Source organism: Apodemus sylvaticus, chromosome 3 (genome assembly GCF_947179515.1).
Source record: "Apodemus sylvaticus chromosome 3, mApoSyl1.1, whole genome shotgun sequence".
NCBI classification, from domain to species: domain Eukaryota; kingdom Metazoa; phylum Chordata; class Mammalia; order Rodentia; family Muridae; genus Apodemus; species Apodemus sylvaticus.
Genome location: NC_067474.1, coordinates 8458994 through 8484203, shown reverse-complemented (window position 1 = coordinate 8484203; position 25210 = coordinate 8458994). Strand labels below are relative to the sequence as shown.

Here is a 25210-nt window from a genome sequence, read left to right as displayed (position 1 = left end):
ACATGGTGACTCTGCTTCAGAATAATTCAGTCAGTATTTATGCAGCCTACCCCATGCAAAAAGGGCGTACATCTGCAGAGCTATGTTTCAAACATGTTTCAAGAGATGGAAGGCCTCTTAGAGACGGCTTGCCCAGGGTTAGCTTTTGATCTGTGGAGAAGATGACTTCACAAAGAACTGAGCCGACTTCCATGGTCCAGTCGCTGATTACCATGCACTTAGAAGATGAAGCTGACCAGCTTGTTCTATGCTTCTTCCATTTAAACAGACACATATGCATCATACAAGCATTCGCAGAATACATACACACTCAGGGAAGAGAGAAAAGGTAATAGGGCCTCATTAGATAAAGCACTGTTCAGCAAGAAAGGGAGTGGTCGTGACATTGAGGGAGACCTAAACCATACTGGGAGTGTTGCTCAGGTGCCAGGGTGCATGGCTCACAAACACAGACTTCGGGGTGAGTGTCTAGTGCTGCCCGAGTGATGTGGCCATGGAAACCCACCATCTAGACAATTGGAGGTGGAGGCAGAAAGCGCAGACATTCAAGGTTTTCCTCAACTTCATAGTGAGACCCAGGAATCCTACTTAGGAAGCAAGCAAGCAAGCCACCCTAAGTTCATTTTGAACTCTAATGTTTACAATTACTGTGATCTAAGACCATAAACCTCAAAGACAATTGTTTACAGAAGCTAACAATGGCGAGTACTCAGTGGACGTGCTTTCTTGTCCCAGATTGTCCAGGGAGGCATCAGGACTCTCCACTGAGCACCTGTGGCCATCAAAGACTCATCTCTGCTGGCTTCTGCCAGTTGAGCAGATGTTGGCATCTGAGTCAAAACCCCACCACCACTCTCTAACTATACCTGAGGCCATCTTGGTCTTCTCTAAGGCAGTGAATGGGAAGGGCTGGGGGGATGCCCCTGTTCAATTTCCCAATAGAGTCAAATTTTGTTGAGTGTTTACAAAGTTTATGTTAGTAGACAATGCATTCTTGGATGTCACATAAGACCCCTCCCCAAACAAAATGTGCTCCACCCTGGGTCTTTGAAGGTCCTGTGACCCACAAAGCTGCTGTTAGGAACTGCATTACTCCTCTAAGGCCTACCTGTGGCTTCTCCGAGTTCTCAGCCCTCCCACACTCAAGAAATACCTGTGTACTTGCTCATTGGACTAGAGAACTAGCCTTCCTGTACGCTCTGCTGCTAAAGACTTTGCCAGCACAGTATCTTGAGCTGTCAAGACAAGACAAGAAGCTGTACATGCATGTGGAGAGAACAACCTTTAAAAATTAGACTCTTCCAGTTAGGGAGTAGAGATATCACACGAAGACAGCAACCTGAGGGTTTTCAAGCTGATAAGTGAACTATGACCAAAAATATCGCTTTCTATTGGGACTCCTAGTCCTTGTACCAGAAAACTTCCCGAACCCTCAGGGTTGGAATATATACCCTCTCCCCCATCCTCCAACCCCATAAGCCCAACAAACCCAGTTCAAGTATTGAGGAGAACTAGTAATTCTAGTAGCTTTCTGCAGAAGAGAAAAGGTCCTGGACTTTCTATCCTCTAAAGGATGTCAGGAGTATAGATGTAGAACATGTACTTTTCATAATGAACACAAGGTGGCACTCAAGTACAGCCAGAGACATTTTCCTTCCATACACTGCAGTTGGCTCATGTTTTCTTGCATGGTTCATTTTTGACAAGAACTTATCTCGGTCCATGGCGAGTGTGCCCTTTCTCCAATGCCTGAGTCATTGCAGGACCCAAGTGCAGTTTCAGCTCTCTACTGTTTTGTGCTGCTGTCATAAATTGGAACTGTGTCAAATGCTGGCTCTTAAAATCAAAGTTGAGCAGGGAGCATCTGTCCCCAGCCCTGCTCTGACTTGGTGCAGGTAAAAGCATGTCTTCAGTTCATACGTACTGAAGCCATGGAGACCATCTCTACTCTGTTGGCAATTTTACAAAGAACAAACAAAAGCATAGATGCTTTTTCAATAACACTTAAAACCCCAAAGCTGGGTTAAAGCGAGGAAATGAAGTCTATAACCCTTCCTACTGCACATTTCTTAATGTCATGCATTGTGTGTTGAGGTGGGGTGTGTTCAGGTTACCAAAAATGTAAGCAATTGGGGAGAAATATTGCCTTACTCTGTACACACCATAGCCATTTCGAACAGCTGCTGAAACCTTCTAGAATCAAGCTAGTTCCTTGAAGCAGCTTTTCTGGGTTTGTGGGTTGGGGGAGGGGAGGGAGGGCGCAGATTCCGAACCTGTGAGTTTGGGAAGCTCCCCTGTCTGAGGGCAAAGAAACCCAGTAGAAGACAATACCTTTGGTCCTAGTTCACAAGTACTATCTTGAGAGCGAGGCAGTGTCCTCGGCACATCTGTGTGAATGGTTTTCCTGGTGACTGCCACACAGAAGGGAATCGAGGCACTCCCGGCTGCACAAGCACTCACGCATATGCTAACAGGGGTACCTGGGACCGTTGTGACCCTTCCAGCAGGCCATGTGTGTAGGGAGCACAAAATGGAACAACCATCTTCTTTCCAGCGAGAGTGCTCAAAGCAGACTAAATATATCACGGGCTTCAGCCGTGAGTCACGCTGCTGCTTCACCTCTTTCACCTCCTGCCTCTCAGCCAGAAGTTTCAGATGCCAGCCTCGGGAACACTGCCGTGAGTCGGGAGAGGCATCTAGCCCAGTATTTGGTGGCCCTGGAAGACAGTGTGTGAAGTGTGACCGTGTGTCGGACACAAAGACAGCTAGCACATGCCCTCACTCGCTCGCCAGAGCTCTAGTCTGATCAAAGTAGAGCGTCCACTGCGGATGAGGTGGGTGCGCATGAGCAAGGCTGTGCGGGTGCAGGGCAGGGGAGGGAAGGGCTGCTGCCTCAGAGGAACGACCTCTAACATTCTGTGGTAAGGCGGGGCAGCCATTTGACACTTGACTATCTCAGACAGCTGGTAGAAAAGGTTGGCTATCTCCAATACAAAGAAACAGTATTTGAGCTGAAGGACAAAGCACTGACATGTATATACATTGAAATGTCATACGGGGCCCCCTTAGCTCTAATGCAGTGATTATGTGGGATTGAAAAGTTTTAAGACACATGTACATTTTTTAAAGTTTCAGTGCTTTTTCTACCCAGGTGAAGTCTGAGCACAGATCCTGTTTCAGAGACAGGCTCCAGACTTTGGAACAAAGGGTGGCCGTGTCTTTTGGAAGCAGGGTTGGGGTGGGGCTTTTAACTAATTTGTTGGCAGAGATTTGATAACCTCACCTTGGGAACTCATCTGCTTGAAGCTTTCTCCGTATTTGCAACTCTGTAGAGGAACTGGACACCTTTGCAGAGCCAACAACCGGCAGAAATGTCAACCAACAGATTGGTAAAGGATCTTCACCAACCCCAAATCCAACAGAGGGCTAATATCTAATATATACAAAGAACTCAAGAAGGTAGAACCCAGAGAACCAAATAACCCCATTAAAAAGTGGGGTACGGAGCTATACAAAGAATTTACACATGAAGAACTTCGGAGGGCTGAGAAACACCTTAAGAAATGTTCAACATCATTAATCATTAGGGAAATGCAAATCAAAACAACCCTGAGATTTCACCTCACACCAATCAGAAGGGCTAAGGTCAAAAACTCAGGAGACAGCAGGTGTTGGCGAGGATGTGGAGAAAGAGGAACACTCCTCCACTGCTGGTGGGATTGCAAGATGGTGCAACCGCTTTGGAAATCAGTCTGGCGGTTCCTCAGAAAACTGGGCATGACACTTCCTGAGGACCCTGTTATACTAGCAGAAAATGCTAACCTTCGCTCCCACCATCTCTCCTGGAGCCTGGGAAGTCAGGTAAACCTGGACTAACTCCATCTAGTGGCATAGGCCAGTCCCTGTTACTTAACCCAGGAACTGAGAACAGCAATAAAGTTCCTCATGGTGCAGACTTCAAGTGGGGCCTCTGGCCTTCCACCCCTGAGGGCCGTGTGCAGCACAGGCCTGCTGGACTTGCCGTGTGGGAAAGAATTATATCCGCATGCTGTGAAGCCACTGAGAGGGACGGGTAAGCTTCCTCTATCAAGCCACATTGAGGACAGAGATGAGGACAGAGTTCTGCAGTCTAAAAGTTTGCTATCATTTGAATAAATGATAAACTACCTCAAAGAAATCTCTTAGGAAGTTCATGAAAAAAATGTACTTACAATGGGCTCTTTAAACTTAAGTCATAATAATTTCTACACCCAACATCCTGCCTGTAGATACAGTCAGTGTCAGGCTTACGTATGGGTCACTCTGGTGCCATTGCTTCATGTCAAAACAAAAACAACAACAAAATCTAGAGACAACCAAATTTCAATCCAACACACTTTATTACTTTTTTTCAACTTTTTTCCCTTAATTTTTAATGATCAAGTATTCATGATGTTGTAAACCCAGGTTTATTAGTCCTTTGACAATCAGTTTCATTAAACATAAAGAAATAAGTCATACGGCCCTTACATTACCATAGCAGATCTCCAAATAAATATTTGTTCTAAAATCCACAAAAATCAAACTCTACATTATAACTGAAATCAGCCTTTCATCACAAACTTGCCTTACAGAGAAGCACATAGACACACAGGCAGAAACACACACACACACACACACACACACACACCCCACAGATATCCTAATACCAGTTTGACACAATTTCACATTTCCTTACACTACAAAGTTAAAGGCTGGCCTTGGGCTCCATGCTCCAGATTAACATTTGGGTTTGGGGTAGAGGTATATATTTGAAGCCAAATGCCCACTGTTGAGTCTTACTCCTCAGTTTAATTTAAAACACCCTTACCATTACTTTTGTTTTCAATAACATTAGCTTCTTCACTTTCAATATACAGAGTATATCGAAAAGTCAAAGACAACAGCATCAAACCCAAAGCTGAAGAGCAGCTCCCAGGGCTTGAAACTTTCTGAAGAAGATAGAAAATCATCTAAATATGTTTTTCTCCCTCTGAAATTATTTTTTAGCATCTGCTTATTCTTGCTAAGCTAAATATCAAAAGCACTGACTTTTGCGTAGAAAAGGATTCTCCTGTCTACTTCTCAGTTTTGCAGTATAGAGTTTCTGGACTGTGGAAACAAGGTGCAGGGAGGGGCTTGTTCGCCCAGGGAAATCCGAAGGTTTCCAAACCCCAAAGCACTGAAACACTGACTTCAGAGAGGAACATGCATCTACAAATACTTTAGCACCAAGGCATCTTATATTTAGCGTTGCCAAAGCCAACAGCAAATAAGGTGAGTTTCTGGTCACATCTGCCCCTTCTTAAGGCTGAGTACAAATGAACTGCTTAAATTAAACCTCTTCAGACAAACAGAAATCTGGTTGAAACGCGACAGGAAGTCTGGGACAGAGAACGCCAGCATCATCTTCTCTGCCTTCGACAGTGCAGTAGACCACAGACTACCAGTAAAGATGAGATGACAGAAGAGAGTGAGTACACCACACCAGGACACCACCTCCCTTGCCAGCCACTGCCTTCCTGACGGTGGAGGCTACCACAAGTCTGGAGAACGGAATTAGCAAGCTTGGCTTCTGGGCTATTCTGGGGCTTACAACATTCTGGTTTCTGTCTGCTACATAGAATACTCAGCATGTACCCATGCAGCGACAGTTACCTTCACTTTCTGCAGCGACAGTTACCTTCACTTTCTGCACCCCCTAGGTCACACACACAGAGAGAGAGAGAGAGAGAGAGAGAGAGAGAGAGAGAGAGAGAGAGAGAGAGAGAGAGAGAGACTGTCACAAGGTATCAGCTAGCACCTTAGGCAAGTGCTTGGCTTGCCACAGAGCTCATGGGAGAGGTCCCCACGGGGGCTTTGGGACACTGTGGAGATGTTCCTTGGTGTACACAGGGTTTCTACAAAGCAGCCTCAAAATCAAAACAAACAAAGAAGACACTTTCTGGCTAGAAGTTCATCAAAGATTGTGAGCTAGAACTGTGGACCAAACAGAAATTTTGGGTGGCTGGTGGGGCAGGATTTCTGAGAGCTTTGGGAACCCCACTCTATCAACTCCTGTGGGTGCCAGCTTCCCTGAGTGTAAAGATGCAGTTTACTGTCACAGTCACTTGAGGTGACAGATGGGGTCTGTGGCTTGGAGCATATTTTCCATGTTCCTTTTAAATCTTCACTAAGAATCTGAAACCCCATGGCTGTCTACAGGTTAGAAGAAATGTTAATCTACTGACAGGAGAGAAAAAAGTTAAATAGCACACCTAAAACCCCCAAAGCTCAGATACAACCAATCAGAATTAACCTTTTCTTCATAAAATTTCACTTTAGGAAATTTTGCTAAGATCCCAATTAATACCCAAACTGGATGTGTTCTCAATTAAACTCACCTTATAAATAAACATTTGGTACGTTATAATAAATGATTTTAATATTATACATGGCTACATAAATAACACTTACTTTGAACAATCTAGTTAAACATGAAGTGTAGTTGGCTCCCATGGGCATGTGCTATGTTTCTTCTATTCATACAAGGAAACATCTCTACTTTGAAGACTGTCTCTAAAACCTCAAAAACAATAATATGTCAAAAAGTGATAGGTGCTAGCTTACTTTACAGTGGACGTACCACCCAACATTGTCACTGCCACCCTGAAGAACTGGCTTTAACTTTCTGAGCCTAGGGTTCAAGCCTGTTTTTTAAACAAACAAACACAAATCCTCTCCAGAGAAGGTTGGGGAGCTGCTGGGTGGGGTTGGGGGGAGAACATGTGCTTAAGGTCACATGAAGGTCCTGAGCTCAGTCCTGAACCGAGGAAAACATGTGTCCATGCTCTTAACCTGGGAAATGCAGTGGGGTTTGAATGTTGGGAAACCACTCTGCAAACAGTCACCACAACAAATGCTCTTTCTCATCATCCCCCAGGGTGCTTCAAATGACTTCTGACTGTTTTCAACAGTAACTCCACCTCCATGACACAAGAACCTCATACTAAGGAAGAAAATCAAAAGGTTTTCCACCTCCTTCCTTCCTCCCTCGGCCCCTTGAAAGTTTTCAAGTCAATGAGCTGCATATTACATTTGCATATTAAAACCAAACAACACATTAATTTATAGAGATGATACAAGAACAACTTGCCCTTTTGTAAAAACAGCTAATTCAAAGCCTATGCTCGGAAAACAATTAAAGTTTCTGTTAAGAGATGTGACTACAAGTAAAACAACCAGTTTACTAGAAACAGAAGACCTCTTCTCTATGTACAACTGACTAGTACTACCTATGAAATAGTCACTCACTAGCAAGGCAAAATTCAGATGATGCTACCAGAGCCCAAAACATCTGGGGAGCAATCTTTAATTGATATATAATGCAGAACTTCATTCCCTCATGACTTTCAGGACATACTCTCCAGTTACCACCAGCACATTAATGATACACCTGCTACCTAATATTAATATTTAATATTTGCATACTATAGTGCACATCCCAAGTCAATGTCTTTGAGTTCTGACCTCAGCATCCCAAAGGATTTCACGGAGCAGTGAATGGTATCAACACATAACCAGTGCCCAGTCATAAATTGCTGGACTGAATTCAATATAGAGAAAGGGACCAGAAGCTTTCTAATTACCCTTGGTGAGCCCATTAATCTTAGTACCCAAACAGGACCAATTCTACCAGAAGTCGGTCTCTTAATATAATATCTTAATTATCACAGAAAAATTAAGAAAGCACCACCTCTCTACAACCTATATAGCTTACCATCAACACCAAAGGACACTCACTATCCCTTTTATAAGATGACAATCACCCACAGAAGTCAATGAGGGACACCCAGTCCCAAGAGTACACTGTGGGCTAATCTGCACTACTTTATGAAAACTTCTCATGTCTGTTGCATTGGTCACAATCTGACACACAGCATTCACAATCTATCATAGCTAAGCATGACCCCACCTCCTCCATGCAGCCAAGCCCAAGAGTCAAAGCAAGGTTCTTTTCACCTAGGCACTAGCTCCATCTCTTATCGACATTACCCAGTCTAAGGGTGAACGCCCCCTCCACAAACTGCATGAACCCAGAAAAATCACTTGACTAGAAAGTTTCCTACATGGACAGGAAATCAATCCTATACCCAGGAACTGTATTAAGAATACTTACAATTCTACCTGTGTGGCCTGCCAAGAATGCCCATCTGCCAGGCACCTCTCTTCCAGATTAAAAAAAAAAAAAAAAAACATTTCCTGAGGTCACCTTATATGACATGAGGTCCTTGACAGAGAGGCCACAATTTTATGGTGCATTGGCCAGATCCTAGGAGTTACCAAGTGTCAATGCACAGAGGCTTGGCAAGAGGCCTCTGTCTTAAGAACCATACAGAAAGCATTTTGAGCAGCACTAAAGCCAAGAGATAATGCTGAACAATGGACCCAAGGTGCCTTTAGGAAGGGAATTATCCTCTCTCAAAGCCACTTAAGAAAGGATAGAACAGAGATGCACAGGGCACCGTGAAGTGATGCTTTGAGAATGCAGGATTAAATATGGTAGACTAGCTTGCTTTACAATCCAATTCATTATTCAAAGTATGATCATATTCCATATTCAGCTCACATATCTCCTGTCTACTGTGCAGTGATTCTCATATCCCAGGTACAGTTTTCCTGACTGAATTATTCATTTTCTAAGGCAACCATGACCACTTTCTATACAGAAAAGAAAATCGGTAGAGATTTGCCAGTATGTTAAAGATATAAGTGAAATTCCCTAGTTGGGACTCAATCTCACCTTGGGAATTTCTTTATCAACTATTTTGAATGTCAAAGTAGTTTTACTAAGTAGTCTTAGCTAGTTTTAGTGGGCCCTTAAGAGCTGAAAGAATTCCTCCGATAAGAAGGCTATCATTTCCTTCCTCAGTATGCATCTCAAATTACAGTTTCTAGCCATACTGTTTAGCACACTAGTTTTAAAGCCCCTTATGAAAGAATACTATAGTTCATATATTCAAGCTATCAGATGATGATTCAGCAGCCTCTTGATCTACCTTAAGATTGCATAAACAGACTAAGAGAAGATATAGCTTAAGAAATCCTTCCATTGCAGAATACAGTTCTTTGAAGCATTTGAAATGGTTTACCTGATTGATAAGTCTGTTATGGCTTAAATTGTGATTAACAGTTCTTTAGATAACATTCAGTTTCCACTTGTGAAAAAGATATCTGCTTTCCTCTCTGAAAGTCAAAGGGACATGCCACACTTTTCTATTTCCAATCAAATTGCATAGTTGAGGCAAATTCAATTGTGCTTTGCTGGAGAAGTCACAGTAGGTGCTCAAATCTAAAAACACAAAGTGATAGTCAAGCTCACCTTTCTCTGGAGTGTATGCTAATGATATGTGGTGGTCACAGCCTTTCCCATGCTAACCATGGACCTCAGGCTTCTATCAAACGGGAGCATGAACACTAAGTGAACCTAGCAGACATGACGACAGATCTCGCTAAGCTCCTCCCTGGAGAAGAGGGGCAAGGCTGTGAGTCTTGCTGAGGTATCCAGCCCTCATCCACAGTGACTGTGCATACTGAGCTTTGTTGGTTTGAGGATTGTGTCTGTGGAGGTTTAAAAACAGAAAGAAGGCACAGGTGTTTCTCAACTTGCCGTATTCAACTCAACCAACAAAATACGTCCTCGTCCTCCAGGCTTCAGCGGGGATGCTACAAGGCAGCATCGGGGCTCTCGTCCAGCCCAGGGTCTGCAGAGGAACTTATTGCTTCTGAGAAAGGTCCAGGATACGTCTGTGTGGTGCCCGGGAATCCCTTTTGCAGAGCAGTTTCTTCATGAAACTCCCCCTGGGTGCTGAAGGCGGGGCATGATGTAGTCCGGGAGTATTTCTCAGCTTTGCTGGGTCGGCCCACTTGCTCGCTCACAGTGCTCAGTGGGAATTCTCCACCCCTCCGCCTCTGCAATCCATCCTCTTTGTACTTGATAGAGTACCAGGCCAGGAAAATAAAAATAAAACCAACAAACTTGAGGCCAGCCGCCAAGCCAAAGTAGACAAAACGAAATGACGTCACGTTGTACTCCCAGCAAGAGCCCTGCACTCCGCATTCCTGCTGCCAGAGCATACAGGTGGTGTCAATCACAGCTCCAAAGTAAATCGGAGTAGGAATGTATGCTGCAGTCATGGGGAGAAAGGGAAACACAAAGGTATAGTACATCCCATAAGAGAAAACACATTTCTAACGAGCAGGCTGCTTGTTTGTCAATGCCAAGAGAACGATTTTTGTTTAATTGAATTTTCTTAAAGACATTTACATGTAATTGCAATACTTAGTGTTTTTTACATTGGCAAAAGTAGCTACTGCTTTCTCTGGGCAAATTGGACACTTGATAAAGTTTTCACAATGAGACTTTAGTTGAATTGAAAGAACTGCCTATTCCCCCAAATGCCAACACAGAATCCTTTCAAACTTAACATTGGATCTTGACGCCCTTAAGTTAGATTGGAGCTGGACAGAAAGGCATGGAATGTTAAGGGACCAGGGAACAGAGAAAGTCTGCTCTAAGTCTGTTGAAGACGAAAGTCAAACTTTTTACAGCAAATGGCTGGGTAGGTGGCCCAGTGGGTAAAGTGCTTTCTCTGAGTCCATGAAGATGAGAGTGCAGACTTCTAGAAACCACACGGAAAACTCTGGTCATGGCAGCACTTGGCTGTAACTCCAGAGCAGTCCAAGGGCTCCCTGGACAGCCAACCTAGCCAAAATATTGAGACTAGCCCAGAGTCAGGGAGACCTTGTCTCAAAAACTAAGGTAGAGGCAGATGTGGAGGTGTGCATGCTTAATCACAGGACTCTGAAGGTGGAGGTAAGAGCCCCGTGAGCTGGAAGCCAGCCTGGTCTACACAGCGAGTGTCAGGCCAGCCGGAAGCATGGAGTGAGATGCAGAAACAATACATAAAGATCTAAATAAATAGTAAGGTGGAGAAACAATTGAGGAAGATGCCTAAAGGTCAACCTGTGGACTCAACAAAAGTCCCACAGCACCACCAACTACACACACACACACACAAAGAATCTCAATATAATTAACAAAATTCACTATAATGACTGCCTACAATATTCCTTTTTAAAGAGGTGTTTCAAAAAAGAATGTTTTAATACCAGAAATAAAGCATACAAGTCTCAGTGTAAAGGACCCTCCCCCTTTCTCAGCTGTACACCTGCTATTGTTTGTTATTGAGAATATCACCAACAAGATCATGACCTTGTTTATAATCAAAACACATCTTAAGTCCATGGTGATCTGGTCTAGTGAGGTTTTTCAACACTGTTATCTATAGTTTTGAGTATCAGTCTATAATCCCATCCAGTGAACTTCAAAACCACCATTTGATCTCATTTACTAAAAAAAAGTGAATGTTTCTTAGAAGCCCTTTAAATAAAGTTCAGAGGCCACTAAAATTGTATCTATGACTACTATAAGACGCTAGATTGCAGTCTTTCCTGAGAAGGCCAGGACCACACATCAGACTGTACTGTCTTTATTCTAAGGACCTCCAGCAGCATGGCCATGCTCAAGTCTAGTCAAGTGTCTTCTTAATAAATTCCTCTGGGGATTCTCCAGCATGTAATAAGGACACATGCTCCACTATGTTCATAGCAGCCCTATTTATAATAGCGAGAAGCTGGAAAGAACCCAGGTATCCCTCAACGCCGGAATGGATACAAAAAATGTGGTATATTTACACAATGGAGTACTATTCAGCCATTAGAAACAATGAATTCATGAAATTCTTAGACAAATGGATGGAGCTGGAGAATATCATACTAAGTGAGGTAACCCAGTCTCAAAAGATCATTCATGGTATGCACTCACTGATAAGCGGATATTAACCTAGAAACTTGAATTACCCAAGTGATAATCCACACATCAAATGATGTACAAGAAGAACGGAGGAGTGGCCCCTGGTTCTGGAAAGGCTCAGTGCAGCAGTATAGAGCAAAACCAGAACAGGGAAGTGGGAAGGGGTGGATGGGGGAACAGGGGGAGGGAAGAGGGCTTATGGCACTTTCGGGGAGTGGGGAGCCAGGAAAGGGGAAATCATTTGAAATGCAAATAAAAAATATATTGAATAAAAAAATTTTATGAAAAAATAAATAAATTCCTCCGGACTTCTTACTGACCCATGCTAAGAGTCTCTCCTGTAGATCGGTGAAGAAACTCACCTCTCCCAAGCTGAGGTCCCTGAAGGAGCCTGTCAGGCCACTGAACGACCCCTCCTAGGGCTGTGCTCTCCACTCTGACCCCACTGCAGCTGACAAGACACACTTCATATTTAACTTCACAAAGGTACTTGGTGTGTGGAGATAATCAGGGCCTACAATTTAACTTTGAAGCTTCTGAAAATCCTAGAAGTTGAAGGTCTCTTGCCTCAGCTGTGTGTAACAGACATCTCTTCCAATTCCACAGGAAAGCAAGTTTACTACAGAGGATTCCATCACACACTCTTTGCCAAGAATGTGCCCCACCTCTAACTCATTCTCTTGCCTAAGAGCTGTTCCTTTCCACCCCTGGATCTCTTGAACACCACTTTCCTGCCCTTGAGTCTGGCATGTGCTTTACCTACTACCAACGAGCACTTAACGCCTTGGATACTAGTCAGCCCATAAACTCCTTGATACAGAGCCTATTCCTTTGTATGCTTTGCACCCTAAGAACGTTTACAACAGTCCGTGAATGCTCCATGCACAGAGGTAACAGCTGGCTACATTAGAGCAACACAGAAGGAGGGAAGGAAAATGAGGGGTGAAATGAAACAGGACATCTACCAGCTTGTGAATGGGCCTGTGAACGGGACATTGTAAGGTCTAGGGGCCGGAGAGATTGCTCAGTGGCTGAGTGAGTTGACTGATTTTGGTTCCCAGTACCCACATAGGCAGCTCACAGCCACCCTCACTCCGGGGTATCAATGACCCTGGCTTCCTTAGGCACCGCTACTCCAATGCCTACACCTCCACACAGACCCACATACATACGCACAGTTAAAAATGATAAAAGTAAATCTTTAAAATGAAGCCTAGTAATAAGATTAAATGGTAAGTTTCATAAAGAACTGAGAAGTCTTTTTTCTTTTCAATTTGGGGAAACTCAAATTTGGAGGGTTAGCTTAATACAATATAAATGAAGACAAAATTGAGCTGAGTAACACCCGCCAGGTGGTGGTCTTTCCTGGATCACTGGTGATTCTACAGGTGGCTCATCTTTACCCCAAATTCATATCAAATAACCCAACGCTCTTCAGAGAGCAGAGCCAAAATAAGTATTTTTTCCTCTCTTTTTCAGCTCAGTCATGACTTTGACAAATTCCTGTCTTTGAAAATATCATACATACCAGTAATCTCAACTTTTGTGAGGAGGAGGCAGGTATCACTGGAAGTATGTACTTAAAATTCAGGCCAGCAAGGACCATACACATTGCAAGACCCAGTCAAATATAAATAAGTAAATGCAAAACCACTAAACAACAACAAAAGTAGCACCTTTCAGTTTATGGCAAAAAGCACAAAGCATAATTCTTAACTGTGTTCAACTTTATCTGAAATCCTCTTTAACAAGCAGACTTTTAACAAAAGAATCTTCAAAAGCCTTCCAAGTCTTATTGACACCAAACAAGCCACACCAGGGTGTGTGTGGGGGGGGGTCGGTGTGTGTGTGGGGGGGGTGCGGGTGTGAGTGTGTGTGGGTGTGGGGGGGTGGGGGTGGGTGTGGGGGGGGTGGGAGGGTGTGGGTATGTGTGTGGGTGTGGGTGTTTGTGTGTGTGTGTGTGTGTGTGTGTGTGTGTGTGCTCGCACTCGTTTGTTTGTCTGTCTTCCTCCTGGAGGTTATAGAGAATAGTCAGCTTTCACCTTGCATCAGCCCATGCTCACTGCAAACAGAATTCCAAGGAGTGTGAATGCTTCAGAAAAGAGGCCATTTAAAGATATTTCACCTTTCAAAACTAAACTGTGAATGAAAAATAAACCAGTTCTCCCTTCATCCTGTGGACATCGGTTTGGATTATTCAACGGAAACAGCCATTGAGGAAAATGAGAGACTGCCACTTAAGGGAAAATGAGCTTGAGGAAGTCAACTGATGGTATCAAAACAGATCAGGTGGTGAGGGGCATGGCCAGCGGGGGCAGGTGGGGCAGGTGGTTCCCACTAGGTCCCAAAGCTTGAAAAAGTGGTGAGTTTCCTAAGGGCCACCCTTGGCTGTGTTTACACCGACACACAAAGCCTTTCTTGATGATGTGTGAAGCCTCTGTGAACTTTTGTGGCCTCTCCCTTTTTGCTTTTTAAGATCTTTGCCTCAGAAAACTCTACAAGAGTACACTTCAAACAAGCCAATAAAATTACCCTAAAACAGTAAGAATCTGAAAGTACCCAAAGTAAAGTGCACCTGGTTTCTCTCATATTCCTGTCAAGAGGCCTTCAAGAGGCCTAAAAGCCAAGATAACAAACTCATTGCAAAGCTCTTGATTTTGATTTCTTACAATGTAAAATTCTCAGGGAATTTTGTACACCATTGTATTCAGAGTCAAAAGGAAACTAACCATCTTTTGTTTCATCCAAGGAACTTGTCAACTTTTAGCTGAAATAAAAAAAAAATAGAGAAGTGTCCTCTGATCTTGTCAGATTCTATGACTACCATTATCAAGTGACTCAATTTCTGTTTTTAAAGGAGCATAGCATTTGCCTGCTGTAAAGAGGAATTAAGGGCTCACTTGGAAATTCGGGGACATACCAAGTGTTCGCAACAAAACAAACTGCATTCCCAATGCAAAGGGCCTTTCCTCATCTTCCACAGACCTACGGGAAGAAGGAGAAAATGGGTTAGAACAGTGGTCCAAGAAAATGCCTGTCAGAGCAAGCCTGCCTTAGGCAGAGCTATAAGCTAAGCAGGCACTTCCCAGAACAGTTAATCCACTAGAATTTTCTATCAGCCACCAACCAAGAGTCCCTTAATAAATCACAGGCTGGAGATGTCTCCATTGGAGACTGGTTAACTGTCTTTGTGTGAATAATGGGGGAGGGGGAGGGCTCTTGGTTGAACAGGGGAGATCCTGTAAATGAGCCCCCCAATCCCTTCTACTAAGAAAAAATGTAAAAATTTCTTCAAACCATCGCAGTCTTTTTTTCCCTCTGTCAGAATGTTCTAAACAATGTACCCAACAAAAAAATGCCCTCACAATTCCTCCAAGATTGGGGAAAGTATCTGCTGGCTAGTTTTATGTCGACCTCACACAAGCTAGAAATATCTGAAAGGAGGGAATCTGAATAAAGAAAGTGCTTCCTTAAGATTTGGCTGTAGAGTGTTTTCTTAGTTGGTGACTGATGAGGAAGGGCCCATCCAATCATGGTTGGTGCCATCGTGGGCTGGTGATCCTGAGTTGTATGAGAAAGCAGGCTCTCAGAAGCAAGGCAGTAAGCAGCACCCCTCAAGGTCCCTGCTTCAGCCCTGCCTCCAGGTTTCTACCGTGTTTGAGTTCCTGTCCTGACTTCCTACAATGATGTACAAGTGCGAGTCAAGTAAAGGCTTTCCTCTGCAAAATTTTTTTGGTCATGGTGTATATCACAATAGAAATCCTAAGTAAGTCGAAGTAAAAGCAGAAATTACAGACATATACACATGCACACACACACACACACATACACACACGCACACGCACACGCATGTACTTGAAAAGCTAGAGAAGATTAAGCTTCACCAAACCGCGTTCTTCTCCAAAAATTGATGTCCAGAGTAATCCCCGTGTGCTGGAAAGACAGCACAATGGGAGCCCATTGATTTCACAGTTAGCAGAAATTAAACGGCCCCTCTTCAAAGAGCCGGTGTTGGAAGCCAACTCACACATAGCCATGCTTGAGTAATTGTGAGAATGTGCAGTGAGGTGGCTGTCACAGAGCCGACGTCACACTTGTTACAGAATGACACTGGGAAGAGTGGGATGTTCAAGGTAAGTCACTTTACTAACGGAGCACACAATGTTTACATGATGAAGTACATTATGATTTCTCGTGCTCACAAGATCTAGACATGGAATGTCCCTGGTGTCCTTCCTGTCATCCTCATATCGTCTGGGTCTCCTAGCAACTTGCCAGCTCTGCGTACACAGCTACTCCATCAAGATCTGCTGATGGTGAGTAAACCCGTGAGCCCTGCATGCGCTGCTTTCTACCATTCAGGAGCTGTCCATCTCAGTGTCCAATGAGGAAGAAGCCAGAGTGTGTGTGATGCAGGCTGACACTCTCAGCCAGCATGATGTTTCCAGCCCGTGGCCCAGCATGATGGGGTTGGAAGAACTGGCGGAAAGGGAGCAAGGGTGGACTCCCTTTCCTCGGGCTCTCGCTAACCCAGGGTGTTCTTCAGGCTTCCCAACCAGGTCCTCTCCCACCTGGCTGTGTATGCAAGTAAAAACAAGTTGATCGGAATGGAACAGAACAGTAGCTTCCAAGTCCTCTCATACAAAAAACAAACAAACAAAAAAAAAAACAAACAAAAAGAAAAACAAAAAACAAAAAAAAAAAACAAAAAAAAAAAAACAAAAAAAGCCAACCGGGATCTGCACTACAGCAATAAGAGCACACCCTGAGCAGCTGCAAGCTAAGCTCAGATTTCCAAGTCTATCCCAGCCTTGACTCAGCTCCAGGACTTTATACAATAGTAAAATTAATGAACTCAGCATTTTGAAATGCAAGCCCAGCATAATTCCTCACCGATCCCAAAGGTACAATATTAACTATCCATGAGGCCAGAGATAATACCCTTTGCAATATCCACAATCTACTCACTTTGCCCAAGTATACCCGCCGTGCTTGAGGGTCTGGCTTCTTGGTGATAAAATAGAGATGGCTTTCTTTCTCTCTTTCTTTCTTCCTTCCTTCCTTCCTTTATTTATTTATTTGTTTGTTTATTATTCCTTCTTACCTTCCTTTCTTTCTTTCTTCCTTCCTTCCTTCCTTCCTTCCTTTTCTTCCTCTCTTTCATTCCCCTTTTCTTTCTTTCTTTCTGTTTTTCTTTCATTTTTCTTTAAGATTATTTAAACTTACATGTATGCCCGAATGTATAGATGTGCACCTTTTGCATGCCTTGTGCCTCTGACAGGACAAGAAGGTGTCAGATGTAATTGCATTATGTGTGTAGGTCCTGGAAATTAAACCCAGGTCCACTGAAAGAGCATCCAATGCTCTTAACCACGAGCCATCTCTCCAGCCCCATAAATTTGGCTTTCAACTCATGATGTCTGACCTCAAAGCACAAAGACTTCAGACACTAAAAGCACTAGAAAGAAAGTTTGATAACTAATAAGAATAGCGCTCAGCTGAAAATAAAATCTAGAATAACAGTATTTCAGCCGTCTTTTCTCCCTGACAGCTGACAGAAAAGCTCTCCCTTAAGCCCAGAAGAACACTGCTGCCTGCATGCTTTGTCCTGCACTGCCTGAGGCTGTTCTCACCTGAGAGTCACTATAATGGCTGATGGTTGGGCACATGCTGTGATGAAGGTAACTATGAAGAGGAAGACCAGAAAGGGGATGAGGGTATTGCAGGTGCGTTTGCACTTCCCAGACACAGCATAGCCGTTCTCATTGAGATAGGTTTTCACGATAACCACTCGGAGCTGGCTGCGCTGCCCGACCGTGGGCGGGGTGATCACTTGTCGACTTTGGACGCAGGTACACTCTGTGTAATTTCGGACCTGAGGAGCAAATAAAGATAAGTTGTATGAATAAGTGCTTGCTGACAGGAGCCTGATATAGCTGTCTCCTGAGAGGCTTTGTCAGTGCCTGACAAATACAGAGTCAGAGGCTCTCAGCCAACCATTGGACTGAGAACAATGAAGGAGCTAGAGAAAGGACCCAAGGAGCTGAAGAGGTTTGCAGCCCCATAGGAGGAACAACAATATGAACCAACCAGTACCCCAGAGCTCCCAGGGACTAAACCACCAGCCAAAGAGTACACATGGAGGGACACGGCTCCAGCTGCATATGTAGCAGAGGATGGCCTTGTTGGACATCTAAGGGAGGAGAGGCCCTTGGCCCTGAGAAGGCTTGATGCCTCAGTATGGGAGAATATCAGGACAGGGAAGTGGGAGTGGGTGGGTTGGTGAGCAGGGGGAGGGGGGAATGAGATAGGGGGTTTTCGGAGGGGAAACCAGGAAAGGAGATAGCATTTGAAATGTAAATAAAGAATTATATCTAATTAAAAAAAAGAAAGAGGGAAAAAAAGGGTAAAGCTGGCATTGGAATATTGACAAAGTAAGAATGCTTGAAAATAACCATAGGATTTTAAGGAATGTGAAATATTTCACACAAAACACTGTCTTAACAGCACTCATGGGTCAATGATTGCCTTGATAATACCAAAACCTGCTAGTTTAGCCCTAAACTTCCCTAAGAAGCTTCAAACTTCAATTCTGTGGCATGCCACATGCTCATTTGGAGTTACAAATGTGCACAGCTTTGATTGCTGTTGAACTTGTAGACACTCCATTGAGCAAAGCCCCTAAACCAGGAACCAGCTTGATTTTTACGCACATGTTCGAGCACACAGTGGGTCCTAAAATAAACATCTGTTAAACTCCTAACACAAGCATGCTGGCTTCCAGTGTGCAGAGCAGCGTAGCCAGGGATGCCAGCCTCCAGTACCAGGGATGAAGAACTTCCCACTGGCTACTCCAGTTTACCCCCCTTTCAGTGCCCTCAGCAGGCTGGTGACCTCCACGAGGAAGGATGGAGTTGTCATCATTTCTGTTTGCCCAGTAGCCTCGGCTCAGTTCTCTGGACTCTGGCAGACTCCGGGTGCCTGAAAACCCTGCTGTGCTCAACATCATTTGTCCACATATCCGATCGCTACTGATGCAGGATATGCTGTTGTTAGAGAGCACTGAAGACAGAGGGGGGAAGGAGACCAACTCTACACCAGTAACCACCCATTGTGTCTACTGACACAGACACAATGGTCAAAATGGAATTTTTCTTGATCTTACTTGGTGTTATCAAACAAGGTAAGAAATATTAAACTGGCCAATTTATTCTTTGCCTATTATGTTACTTTTTATTAAATGGAAACGAACTGAACTAGCTCTCATGGTGCCTACTTAAAACAGTGGTAAGAGCAGGTTAGGTGTTGGGTATTTGGTCATTAAAGATGCTTAGTCCTTAATAATATAACAATGTGTCCACGAGGTCTCATTCAATACCATGCAACAGGGCCATCACTGCACAGAAACGATCTTGTAACCTCAATAGTGTCACCCTCCAGAGCTTGCCAGCTATGTCACTGGGAACCAGGAATTGTAATTTCTATATTGCCCTCTGGTTTCAAATTCAGAAAAAAAGAAGTGGCACCCCTAAACTCTAGGTCAATGGTACAGTCTCTAGATTGGCCCAGAAGAAGCAAATGCATTTTAACCTTTAAATAAGGGCATTCGCCTCCTATCTGTTCTCATGCTAACAGCCAAATTGGACTCAGTAAAGAATAGAGTAGAATATAAAAACCTTCTCCCACAGTATTAAAGCCTATTTATAATTCACAGGGAAGAGAATTCTCAAAATAGACTATTCTTCAGCTGACAGAAATATCCTTACTGTGGAAGTTAAGGGGTGGGGAAGAAAGTGAACTGACAGGCTTAAGAAAAATGGTCATTACCCATCTCTTAGCGGACCAGCCTCCACAGCCTCTCGTCTCTTTTCTCAGTGCCAACAGTGGTAACCTTGACCTTCAGATCCATTACAAAGACCCTGGCAGTCCAACCTTATCAAATTTCCCTAAGCTGGCACGAATGTAAAATAGGAGCCACTTAATGAGGACCAGGACTCCACATCTGGATTCAACCAGAACATTTGACCAAGGAAATAGCCCTGCACAATTTGCAACTTAGGAGGTGTTTTTCAGAGGTGCCTGAAGGCTATTTAGAGCCTCACGAACAAGGGAAACTGAAGTCATCATGGGTGTCTGGGATCCCATCACTCGTCTCATGACGCTGAACTCACAACAGAAGAGGAACTTAGAGTGTCTACTCACCCCAGTGGTAAGATTACCACTGTTAACACAGCCAGCCAGGCATGGGTTGAAGTATGTGATCCCATCTGATCCACAGACTGGCTCATATTCATGTATTTTACAACCACAATTAACATTGCAGCTTCCTGTCAGATTCCTATGGGGCATGGTCAGAGAAGGTCTGAGGGAGAGAGAAAGAGAGAAAAAAATCAAGCAAGGCCAAGAATGGAATTAGAAGGCAATGGTCTTGACAGAATTCGAATTATCTATTTTAGAGACAATATTCCCATGAATCAAATGTATGATACCATGAAGAAGGCCCCTTCAATAGTTATTTCCACAAATTTACAATGAAGCATAAGGAAAAACTGCTTCTGTTTTCATTAGAATAGATGAGATTGATTTAAAAATCAAACTATCTGTGCTGCCCCAGCCTCAATACCCACCTTCATCAACAGACCGATCTCATGTCTGATTCCAGTGATTTGAATCCTCACAGAACTCCTCGCTGGGAAACGCATGGCTCCGTGTCTTAACAAGTCATGATTTATTTCATTTGATTTGATTTGAGTCCCACTGAGGATTGAACCCAGCAATGGGTGCACACAAAGCACAGATTCTAGCACCAAGCCACACACCACCTTACTTTATTTATAATTTATATTTAATACTTATATACATTTGTAGAGTATGTGTGCTATTTCAATATACATTATTCCATGAGCCAATCAGATTAATTACCTTATCTTTCACCTCAAACCCTGAGTTTTTGAACTGTGAACTAGAGAAAGTACATTTCATTACTGAATCATTGTGAGCACACACACATGAAATCCACCATCATCCAGTTACCAGTGTAGATTCTATTAATCGAAAACTTGAATTGTTCTAGAATAATTTATCAAAGGAGCAGAGTAATCTTAGAAACTAAGAGGAATCCTGTCACTAGCTTGATAGAAATAACTAAAGAAGAAAGATTAAGCAGAAATCACTAGAAATGCCCAAATGCAATTCACAGTCACAACATAGCTGGCCTTGTTTCCCTGTGGAGTCACAGTGTCCAATACAAAGAAGTGATATAACATGTAAGTTCAAGAAACTCCACCCTAGGGAAATCCATTCAAACCATAGATCTAAGGGGAGAGATGGCATGTAAAGGCACAAAATGAGGAGAGGGCACAAAACAGCAGTAAACCAGACGCAGGCAGGGTCCAGGAGACCACAGAAGAATGGGAGTGTCTCTGAAGGATCCAAACCGAGACAGTGTCTCTTAGGTCACTTTGTCACCATTCTTATGCAGTACTGATAAAATGTTGTTCCTGAAGCCAAATAGGTCAGCAGAGCAGGTGCTCCATGCATCTGTCCCATAATCCACTGCCCATCCATCCAACAAATATTGGGAATGTGTGTTTTGTCAGGACTTAGCTTCAGTATACTAACACATGCTATATGTTAGTCTAGCCTAGTATAGCCCACCCAATCACATGCATTGCTCTACCAACAGCACACAGGCTGCCTATTCTAAGGCTTCTCACACTTGGATAACTCAAACTGGATAGAGGAGAGACTCCAAAGCCCTGTTAGTCATTTCAAGAAAACCCCTACAAAAGCAAAAGCCAAATAAATCTGCTCCTCCTTCCTGTCACTCCACAAAAGCAATCTAACTCAAGACACAATTGTCATGTTCAAAAGCTCTTAGTATCAAGAATTTTAACGTTTAAATACACCCCCAAAATAATTCTAAAGGAGTGGTTCTCAACAAGGACAATTTTGTTCTCCAACTCAGGGGACTTTTGGCAACGGTGGGAGATAGCTGAGAGGGGCTGTGGGCATCTGTTAAGGATTATCAAAGCATATCTCCAAACACAGCACAATGCCCAGGAAAGCTCCACCTTCCACAGAAAGGGGCAGGTACCCAGTCCAAGTGTCAGTGGAGCTTGAAGATGCGATGCCCAACCAATAAGCACATTCTGAAGAGGATGAAGTGGGGGTTTCAAAGCCTGGTGCCATGTTAACTACAGACATGTGGAAGTATGCAGTACGGTATGGATTCACCTCACCAATGCGTCAAGAACTAAACTGTATGCCATGGCAAGAGAGAAGAGCTTTTATTAATCCGTGTGCTTAGTCACTGAAAATGACAGACTTTAATTCCAGGCAAACAGTCTCGGTATTGCTGCTCTTTAAAAGCTGCTTGGCATTTTCTGTCGTGGATAATAATTAAGAAAGAGTACTGCCCTGCCAGGCCTCTGCACCAAGTCCCAGCGGGCCCAGCTCTGGTTGACTCAGTCTCTGGCTGAGCCAGTCTCTTTCTCAGCTGTGTTTCCTCTCCACCATAGACTCTGTAAACAGTGGGAATCCCATTCTCCCCATTCTCCCGCCCTGCACCCAAACACCTGGTAAAGCATGACTCTTAAACTTAGATAGTTAACCAAATATCTTTATGTATATAAAACTCCCAATTACATAATGCCAATTTACAATGATAAAGTCTTACCCCAATATTTCTAACCTCTCCAAAACACCAGAAATATGTCTGAAGCCATCTGGATATCTGTCTCCCCCCCTCTCCTTCCTGTGGTCCCTCAGCCTCTCTGTCTCTCTGTCTCTCCGCCCCTCACTTCTCTTAGTTCCTCCTCCTCCTCTCTCCCCTCCAATCACTGGCCTCTCACTGCCTCAGTGTGAATGGACAGGAAATATCTTGCAACATTTTCCTTCTGCCTTCATATATAACAGCCACACATTACAAGTTCCTGCCACTTATGAGGCACACTCAAGGGCCACTCAAGAGGCACAACCTGAATCCAACATCAAGGTATGCTTTAATCACACAGACCAGAGCGTTCCTCTCAAGGCTGTCTTGTTGGTCTCGATTTCAGAGAAATATTACAACAGTAAAAACTTCATGAAAAGTGAATTTAAGGGCCTGAATAGGTGGCTCAGAAGTTAAGTGCACATGTTGAATCCACAGGATCCACACATCAGGCACACATCTGCCTCTAATTCCTACCAAAGAAGGTGTCTACTGCCCTCTGCAGGAACGCAACCCATTGGACATGTACACACACACACACACACACACACACACACTCACACACACACACACACACACACACACACACACACACAAGAGAAAATAAATATTTTAAATCCTAGCATTCAGAAGACATGGGTGGTAAGTTCAAGGCAAACCTGGTCCACATAATAATTTCCAGGACTACATACTGAAATTCTTTCTCAAATAGCAATAATAGCAGCAGCAGCAGCAGCAATACTTTTTCTTTTATTTGATATATTCTTTATTTACATTTCAAATGATTTCCCCTTTCCTGACTCCCCACTCCCTGAAAGTCCCATAAGCCCTCTTCCCTCCTCCGTTACCCCATCCCTCCCTTCCCACTTCCCTGTTCTGGTATTGCCCTACACTGTAGCAATACTTTTAAGAAGGAAAAGTGATTAAATGAAGTCAACAAGTAGAATTACCAGGAAAGGAGGTAGGTGTTCATGAAAAGGTCTTTAAGAAGAAAAGTTGCCGTGGAATGAAAGAGAAGGCAGGCAGCATGGCTCACCTCTACAGTGGGCTGATTTGCAAAGAATCTTTTTCTTCCCTTATTGAAAAATAGAAATTTTTCTCACATAATATTGTGATTACAGTTTCCCTTCCTCAATTCCTCTCAGTTTCCCTCCAAGTCTCCTCCCATCAGGATCTGCTTTTCATTAATAAACAGGCTTCTAAGGGATGATTTAAAATAAAATAAAATAAAATAAAATAACAAAACAAACTCAGCAAATCTGAATAGGAAAAAATGACCAAGCAGAAAGGAAAGAGCCCAAGAAAAGACACAAGAAACAGATGGAGGTGCAGAAACCCACTCATTCACACATTGAGGAATTCCATGAAAACATCACACTGAAAGCCAGAATATACCCAAAGGACCTGTACAGTCAAAGAGAGAAAAGATAAAATAAAATAAAAAGTGATAATTTTAAAGAATGTCTTGTGTGATTGTGATTAACCCACCAGAACCCAGACTGTCAGTCCATGCAAGGCCCCACCCTACTTTACTTCTAGGATGAGACAAGATGGGGCATGTTCAGCACAGTACAGCCTCATAGTTCAGGGACAGGAATGAAATGCACACCCAATCCAACTTCATGAAAGGAAATGGGAGTCTTACATAATCTTCATGATAAAGACAATTAGCATTTGTTTAACAACAACCAGATGCTCTAAGCTGGAGGCTGCATATAGGAGGAAGTGTCCTGCCAATTTCTCCCCTCTTTGCTAGTTTAACCTCTCAGCATACTGATATTGACATTTTCATCAGTCGTACACAGAAGATAGCCAAAACACAGCAATTGCAGATTGTTAGTGTTTGTGGTATGTGGTGGGAGGGTCACACAACTAGAAAACAACAGAATTAACATTTGCCTTTAAGAATAATACTGTTTTAAACAAGATGGCTTGGCGGGGAGAGCTGGGTAGAAACCTCACTTTTCCACTAACATGAAGCTGGTTGCCCACTAAGAAAAACAAAAGATTTAAAAAGCTTGAAGAAAGGGATTACAAAGAAGAAAAAAAAGGAACCATCAATATAAGTTTGGGGAAGAAAGCTGACCATGGCTAAGAAAATGGATTGTTTAGTGAAGATGAAGGCCTGCTAACGTTGGAACTCATAAATTTATTATGGAGTCAATCAGCACAATTTCATAATTTCCCCTGGCAATGCTAGGGGATTAAGAAGCAATTGATTTGGGGTTGGCAGGACACAGTGGTATCAAACAAGGGCTCTAGAAAACTTAAAGGGACCTGTGATTCCAAATCAGGTAAGATACAGAGTCTGGCTTCCAGACCTTCTAACAATACATTTGAAATAAATATGGACTAGAGGTAAAAGGATCAAAGTCATGTACTATTGAAGAAGTAGAAAAACTAGCCTCAAGCTTCATGACAGTTGCAAGCAGATAACCATGAGCTCGTTGTCAAAGATTGTCACCAGAAGTGCTGGCAAAATGATCTGTAAGAACACAATGGATGGAGATAAGCCATGAGTGTCCCTTCCACTCTCATCTCTTTTCTTACCACCAGCTCCAATTCAGAGCCCACAAAATCATCAGAAAGCTGTGAGTAAAACTGTAAGAAACTTAAGAACTAGA

General features: G+C 43.3%; 1 protein-coding gene across 5 annotated transcripts in view; it reads right to left on the bottom strand.

Annotated features, from left to right (window-relative positions):
- Positions 1 to 2184: 2184 nt before the first annotated feature.
- Slco5a1 (solute carrier organic anion transporter family member 5A1) overlaps positions 2185 to 25210 on the bottom strand; it is a 125615-nt gene continuing 102589 nt past the window's right edge. For 2 of the 5 annotated variants that reach the window (XM_052175950.1, XM_052175952.1), the window contains 4 exons: positions 20075 to 20234; positions 17506 to 17747; positions 14793 to 14857; positions 2185 to 2717 (listed from right to left, as the gene is read on the bottom strand). In XM_052175950.1, coding sequence (XP_052031910.1) covers positions 2200 to 2717; positions 14793 to 14857; positions 17506 to 17747; positions 20075 to 20234 — 985 coding nt within the window. In that variant the 3' untranslated portion in view covers positions 2185 to 2199. Of the gene's footprint in view, positions 2718 to 5766; positions 10185 to 14601; positions 14640 to 14792; positions 14858 to 17505; positions 17748 to 20074; positions 20235 to 25210 lie in introns of those variants that run through there. The other 3 variants (XM_052175951.1, XM_052175953.1, XM_052175954.1) reach the window with 2 other exon arrangements.